General features: G+C 40.8%; 1 protein-coding gene across 1 annotated transcript in view; it reads right to left on the bottom strand.

Annotated features, from left to right (window-relative positions):
- Positions 1–371: 371 nt before the first annotated feature.
- Positions 372–8,095, bottom strand: part of LOC116062741 (calcineurin B homologous protein 1-like) — a 30,160-nt gene continuing 22,436 nt past the window's right edge. Inside the window, exons 4-8 of the mRNA XM_036001572.1 lie at positions 5,212–5,336; positions 5,053–5,114; positions 2,474–2,596; positions 459–521; positions 372–412 (exon numbers count right to left, since the gene is read on the bottom strand). Of these exons, the coding sequence (XP_035857465.1) occupies positions 468–521; positions 2,474–2,596; positions 5,053–5,114; positions 5,212–5,336 (364 nt within the window). The 3' untranslated portion in view covers positions 372–412; positions 459–467. The remainder of the gene's footprint in view (positions 413–458; positions 522–2,473; positions 2,597–5,052; positions 5,115–5,211; positions 5,337–8,095) is intronic.

Consider the following 8,095-nt stretch of genomic DNA (forward strand, 5'->3'; position numbering starts at 1 on the left):
CTCTGTGGCACGCAACAACGGGGACATGAAACGCCACACGCCGGCCACAACAACGGGACGGTTGAGATTAGGAAGAGAAGAACGGGGAAAGGAACTGCAACACGCCGGACGCCATCCCCGGTCTCCTGGGTGAAAGTCCTGTGTTGTTTGACCCGTCCTCCCTACACGGATTTTCTGCGTTTCATACCACTCCCTACCGTTGTTGTGCTGTGATCACGAAATATGCTTCCCATTTAAATACATTAAATTAAAATTCGTAATCACCACACGAGAAAAACGACATAATCGTGTCCTGTTCCACGAACTGCCGTGAGACTGGGGTGATTTACAAGACAAACATCACTACACACTTTGTTGTGTCTCCATCTTTGTCTCCTCTAGCAGGATTTAGAAAGACAACAAGATGACTGATATTCTTCCTTTAAATGTGAACAGGCAAATCCCCAAAATAGTAGCCGGCCGTGTCTTTAACTCAGGAAGCGAATGCTCATCTTGTGATCGATGTCCACTTTCTCCAGTGACTGAAAACAAAATAAAAATTATCATTTTAAAGTATGATACATACTTTTCCTACCATAGATGAAAACAAGTACATTTGATGATATTTCAGTACTTATTACTCAGTACAGTATTTGGAAACACTGGAAGCTATTGCTTTATGTTGATGTTAGCATCGTCTATGTTAATAATAATTGATAACAGTATAAAAAGTTTATTTCATTGTTTAAAGACTTAACAAGTTAATTCAGCAAACAAATCCTCTTTGTTTTCATCCTCACAATAGTACTTTTACTTAAATACAAAAATAATTTGCACTCCCCTACCCAACCCATACTGTTCTATTTATTTATTTACAGATGTACATACTGTAATTACACCTATACATAGCCATATTGTACTGCTCTTCATACAATTCATCCTGCACATACACTTATTCTTACTATTCTTCCTATTCTTATAATGCTACTACACTGCACATATATATATATATATATATTAGGGCTGTCAATCGATTAAAAAAATTAATCTAATTAATTACAGACTCTGTGATTAATTAATCGAAATTAATCGCATACATAATTAACGGTGCCTGAACCGATACTTTTTTTTTTGTTTATTGCCAAGGCCATATGGTCAAAATTAAATGATTTAATAATAATGTATAACAATAACAATAACTTATTTCACTAGTAAATTGCTGTTGAACGACAAAAACAACCACCAAGGACATTTACAATAACTTCAAATGCACCACGAAGCTGTAGTTTACCAGTTTCATTGAACACACCGTCTGTGTTTTTCCGACGGCAGCTGCAGATTGTTACATCCCGCTGTTGAGTCACAATCCTCTACAGTAAAACACAGTCACACTTTACACCGTTCAGCGTTAGCTGTCAGCATTGTAACCATGTTTAATCCAGCTACTAGCTAGTGGTAGGCTAACGTTAGCTGCTGTCGAGTACAGTGTTAACTAGCTAGCGGTAGGCTACCATTAGCTGCTGTCGAGTATAGTGTTAACTAGCTAGCGGTAGGCTAACGTTAGCTGCTGTCGAGTATAGTGTTAACTAGCTAGCGGTAGGCTAACGTTAGCTGCTGTCGAGTATAGTGTTAACTAGCTAGCGGTAGGCTACCATTAGCTGCTGTCGAGTATAGTGTTAACTAGCTAGCGGTAGGCTAACGTTAGCTGCTGTTGAGTATAGTGTTAACTAGCTAGCGGTAGGCTAACGTTAGCTGCTGTTGAGTATAGTGTTAACTAGCGTCACATGCAGCGGTGTTTGTGTTGCCTGTATCGTCTTCAGAGCATCAGAGAGAAGAGCAGACATATCAGTGGCTCCAGATTTCGGTAGCCAGGGTTGGCAGGAAGAAGATTTTTACAAGTAAATGTTCCAGTTAATGATCCAGGCAGCACATTCTCGTCTCCCTCCTTCATTTTACAGTCCAATGGAGGCTAGAACGGCTCCGGATCAAACGTCAATATGGAATGGATTAATCTGCGTTATTTTTTCTCAGATTAATTAATCGAAATTAACGCGTTATTTTGACAGCCCTAATATACATACATATATATATATATATATATATATATATATATATATATATATATATATATATATATATATATATAATATAATTTTTACTACTAGTATGTCACTGCTACTACATTGCACATATCTGTACATGTTGTTCATACATTGTTCATATTACATACCCATATTTATTCTGCTCTTATAACACTGCAATATATTTCTTGTCCTGCTTATGCACCACCTGTCTATACTTTGTCTAACACATTGCACTTTTCTGCTTTTTTTTGCACTTCTGGTTGGAACGCAAACTGCATTTTGCTGTCTTTGTACTCTGCACAATGACAATAAAGTTGAATCTTAATCTAAATCTAAAATCTAAAGTGTTTAGGTTTAGATTAATATTCCCAATTGTCTATTTGGTCCCTAATTAAGTCAACCCCTCTCACCTTTCTGAACTCGTCGAAGGAGATGGCGTCATCTTGGTCCAGGTCGGCTTCCTGGATGGCTCGCTCGGCGATGCTCTGCAGCTGCTCCTCCGTTACCTGCATCTCCAGCATCGTCCGCAGCACCTGTCAGTCACAGTTAGCAACCGATCAATCATCGCATCCAGAAACGACTTGCGTCTTAACCCTTGTGTTGGCTTCCTGGGTCAAAATTGACCCAGTCTGTTTATAAAGTAAAAATGATCACCCAATTCTGTGTTATATCTTCTAAGCCAACTTCATTCCAACCAATTACCACTAGTTTTACACTTACTTTTGGAATTCACTGTCACTGTCACTGTTACTACTGTTTAACTTATTTTACTATTTATTTACATTTATTTTATCGTTATTAATTCATACTGTGTGTATATGTTTATACTTATATTGTTTATATTCTTTTATCCTTCTTATATTTGAATGTGTGACATGCACCAATAACACTATGACAAATTCCTCGTATGTGCAACGTACTTGGCAATAAAGCCCTTTCTGATTCTGATTCTAAACCTCATTTTTATGAAATCATACCTAATTTCTAAGGCTCGATTCTGGGCCCAATTCCTTTCTCTATATACATAATATATGTTTAACCTTCCAAGGCATAATAATAACTAGTAGAAACATACGGTCTTTTGGAGCTAAAAGCTAACAGTCGCCCCATTCTGCTGATGTCTTTGTTGTCTTCCTAGCCCTTACAGAAGGTTTTGTATCCTAGAAGTCCAGAGTTTTTTGGGGTCTTTGTGCAATTAATCCATACTGTTACATCCAAGACTGATACACTGTATGTAAGAAATGTAAATAGTTTGTCCTTTATATGAGTTATAATGTTCATTATGTTTATTTTTCCACTGGAGGACTCCAAATATATAGAACTGTTTTAGACAACACAAATGTGTGTGTTGCATTGCTGTGTGTGTGATATCAATGAATATGACATTAGTAGAGTTTTGGCATAAGTGAATGTCATGAGGACAAAAGTGTCTGGACTGTTTTTGAAAAAATGTAGATATTTTGTCCACTGTATAAGTAACAATGTTTATTTTTTCACTGTTTGACTGTTTACATAGGAAAACTGATTTGGACAGAAGATTGGCTTAGCTTTTATTGCTGTGTGTGTGATATCAATACATATCTGTGAGATTCCTGTTCCGTTTTATTTATTTATTTGTCTTTATGGTCCTACAACCTTTTTAACATTCAATTGACCTCACTGCAGCCCAGATATTCTAATAGCCCAGTTTTTCCGGAACAAATGGTGTTCATAGATTGACTGTGGACAACAGCGTTAATGTTTTACAAGCTTTTTTAGAAAATTAAACCAGACGGACCTGAGGTTGTCAAAAATCCTTTAGGGCTCTCAGCATTAATGTATATGCAAATGATATACTGTTATATCTTTCTGTCGGAGGATAAGGATAATTAGTGGTGGATTTCTTGTAACTTGAAATAATCACATGCTTCGAGGAGGCTGTTTAAAACTTTGCACTGGTATCCCATTTGTATAACCTCACGTAGGGTCATTTTTGTAGATTACTAATCATATAGATGTACAGAAGTGAAGTGAATCCAAACTATATACTCCTGTCCGTGTGAGTGAACTGGAAAGATGCAATTTTGTTGAAGTTGCACCGTTTTTGCATTGCAAAGACTCTGGGTAATATAGTGAAGTAATCATATGCTCCATCAAATGAATGTGCCTGAAACCCATCGGCCTGAAGCAGATTTCAGAGTCTGAGTGGTACCATTTGAAGTTTGTTTCCAAGGTGTGTATTTAGAGAGGTGTGAAGATATACAGTTACTGTACATACACACCGCCGCCGACTTGAGCTGCAAAAAAGCTCTGGCCGCCCGGTAAAGGACGCTTGTCCAAAAGTCCGGGGAAGCTGTTTGAGGCTTCGGCCACTCTGACGTAGCAGCTTTCTATGTTCATCACGGAAAAAGATCAAGCAGCCACTGCACTTTTATAAATTACGTACATAATGACAGAATGTGTATTGGTTGTTGGTCGCAGCGGTGTCTGTTAGCAGTTAGCTCGCTCGTTAGCCGCTGAACCGCAGCAGCGTGCAGGCAGAGCGAGCAGCCGTCAGCTGTTGATCCGTGCAGGACTTCACCGTGAGCGGACTGTTTAGAGACCATGTGACCAGCAGGTAACGTTAACTGGTCCCTATATGCAAATATCATAAATGATAGGGAACCCAGCAACGGCCATGATGAGCTTCTCCTCCTTTTTCTCTGAACTAATGTTTTGGTAGGAACCAAAGTTTACATCGTATGTTTCTCTGGAATCAGCCAGCGTGAAGGACGTCTATATTCTGATTGGTTGCCGCTGAACCGTGTCATAGCTCATTACCATAAAGTTGACCTACTTTCAACTTTCTGATTGACGCTCTGGTCGCTCAAAACGCTCAAAACGGCCAAAACGCGGAACACAGATTTGCCGCTCCTTGCAGCTGAGAGAAGCAGCTTCCATTGAAAATGAACGACTTCCTGTATCTTTAGAAGATCAAGTCGGCGGCCGTACAGTTATGAGTTTAACAGACCTGAAGAAGCTCTTCTCGCGAAATCTTTCCATCTCTGTCCTGATCATACAACTGGAAAGCAACTGAACACACAGACAGACAGAGGGACTGGCATTAGTGGATCACATCTCACCAAGTAGAAATGAAAAGCTGAAGCAGAACAAACCAAAGTGGACTAACATTTGAGTTTCCTGGTCCTGCTGTTGGCCGGCTCCGGCTGTACTCCGTCTCTGGATCGGCTTGTTTCTGTGGGATGAAAATGAGCCAGAATCCGAACAAAGGAGGCAAAGTCCACCGTTTCCTTTCTGGAGAAAGAGAGCGGAAAGAGTAATGAGTAATGTTTCCTGTTTCCTGTTCAACGTGACTAACAAACACAGGATGGACTACAAACTGCTCTCATAACTCCAGTTGTGTTACAGTTTGTCGTGTGAAGGATTAAAAGTTTCTGTGTTCACAAAAGTACTGACTTTATCTTCTGATTTATGCATCGTTAGTTCAGGCAGTTTCATGATTGAAAAACAACAAAACAAAAATTAAATCATGTTCTCTGTGGTGGTTTACACTATGCTGTGCTTTGCAACTTAATCAGTGTTCATAATAAAGGACGTTTTTCTCGTTTTTTAGGTGGTGGCCAGCACGAAATACCCTACGGGGAAAGGACGCCTCACACGCCGGGAGACAGCTGAAAAGGACGCCCCATATGCCGGGAGTTAGCCGCGGGGGATGTGCGACAATAAAGGAATGGCGGAGGTTGGGTTTAGGAAAAACATTACGGGGAAAGGGCGCCTCACACGCCGGGAGACGGCCGCTGGGGACGGATGCTGGGGACGCGCGACAATAACTGGATGGTTGCGATTAGGAAGACTACGGGAAACTAAACGCCACATGCAGGACACGATCCCCGCTCGCCCGGGTGAAAGTCCTGTATTGTTTGACCCATCCACCCCCCCGGCCTCCCTCCCTACGCAAATTTTCGGCTCTTTATACTACTCCCTACCGTTTTCATGCTGTGACCATGAAATATGCTTCCCATTGAAATACATTACTTCACATTTTCGTGCTGGCCACCACGTAAAAAACAAGAAAAACGTCCTCGTGAACACGAATCAATAGATTAAAAATAACGTGACATTTGCACAAACTGCCGTGAGACCGGGCTGAATGTAAACATTGTTGTCATTTCATTATTTTCATTATCACTATGGCCATGCCAAGTGCTCACTGAGCCCATGTGCAGTGATTCCTTCCGAGGGAACACAGCAAATTTGACTGGAATATTGGATTGTATGAGTTCGACAATCAACTAGTGTGGACTTGACCGGAAAACAGGAAATAAACAGAGGTATGTGCACTGGCTGGATTAACACACTTTTATGCCTTTCTGTCACTTCTACAGCAGTCAGATTCACTGAGTTCACTCAGAAGGAATCACTGCACATGGGGAGGCACTTGTAATGACATTTGATTATGTTTAGAGGCTTAAAACACGTTTAAAACTGCCCTGTTTAAGCCTGTAGGGTGCTAATGCTAGCAGGGGGATAACACGGTGTAGGCAACACCGATTGTTTTCGGGCTTTTTTTCGCTACTGCCAGCACTCAAAATTTCCAAACAACAGAGCTACGTGTTGAAATTGACCGGAATTCTCCTTTAAGGTTTAGGATAGCTGATTGGTCAGGAGATAGGACCTATACAAATGGGGTTACGTACCTTGTGTAAGCATGGACGCCTGGCCAATGAATGCTATTGAAGGGCGGGTCTTGGCGTGGCCATAGTGGGATTCGTAATATCGCTGGTGGACGTTGGACTAGTGGGCTGTAGGACCAAAGGGAATTTTTGAGGTTATTGAGACCGTCGGAGAAATGACATGGCACCGATTTTTTTTCATTTTCAGTCCCTCCAGAAAAACATGATTATGCGATCTCATAATTCAATGCATAATCAGTCAAAGTCTGCATATTTATGCGGGGGCCGCATTTTTTCAAATACACCGCACTTTCGCTGCATAAATTGCAGATTTCCGTGCAAAATATGCAGGGCTTGCATGATTTTATAATCCCCGTATTTTCGTTTCAAAAAAGTCACATCATATCTTAGCAGAAAGTTGAAAAACGTTTACTTCACACAAGAGCAGCCGTTTCCCCTGTTGCCATGGGAACGTTATGAAGTGACGTAATTACACGACGTGAACATCATCGAAAAGCTGCAAACCCCGCGATGAAGCCACGATGAAACCGCAGTTTTTGCAAGTTCCCGCAATTTCATCGCATAAAATTGCATAAATATCCCGCATATTCCATCGCATTTTTAAGAAAACCTGCCACATAATCAAGGATTTTTGCCCGCAACAATCACAAAAAACTCTTTTTCTGGAAGGACTGCATTTTGTCACATACAACATGACAAATACGGGAGAAAAATAATTGAATAACCTCTGACTGTTCCCACTCTCTCTATTAGAAACAAATGTGTGTCCAAATCAAACCCATCAGGATCAAGGCCTTTCACACAGAGTTAGTCCACATGGACATTTTGCTTCCAATGTGATAATTACAGGTTAAAACAAAGATGTCCACCGACCTGAGCTCTCCCTCTGGTCTACGTCCAGAAACTAAACCTCTCGTACAGACGGAGGATGTGAGCAGCGGAGACTGAAACACAGAGAACCTTTCATTGATTACAGACGAATCAATAACCCATCATTACGCCAGTAAAACCAGCTGAACCTGCTACATCCAGCCATGCCCTGCTGTGCCACGCTACATACTGCAACGCCCTGCAGTGCCCTGCTATGACATTAACTATTACTCACTGTTCCATTAAAGCCCATGTTGCAGGTTAACCACCACTGTTGATTAATGGGTACATAAAGTACTCAACATATGTATATCATTGTTAAAAATGTCACCAAATAGTGTTAAAGGCCAGTTTTTACCGTTTTAGTCGTTTAGTGGGTTTTTTAACGCAATTCGGTGATGACGTCACGTTTGGGGAGACGTGCCTCAGTCTAGTACTAGAACTATGGTGACTGACTGGGATGAGGAAGAGGTGGAAGAGGTGTTTTTA

This window comes from Sander lucioperca, chromosome 5 (assembly GCF_008315115.2).
Source record: "Sander lucioperca isolate FBNREF2018 chromosome 5, SLUC_FBN_1.2, whole genome shotgun sequence".
Taxonomy (NCBI): domain Eukaryota; kingdom Metazoa; phylum Chordata; class Actinopteri; order Perciformes; family Percidae; genus Sander; species Sander lucioperca.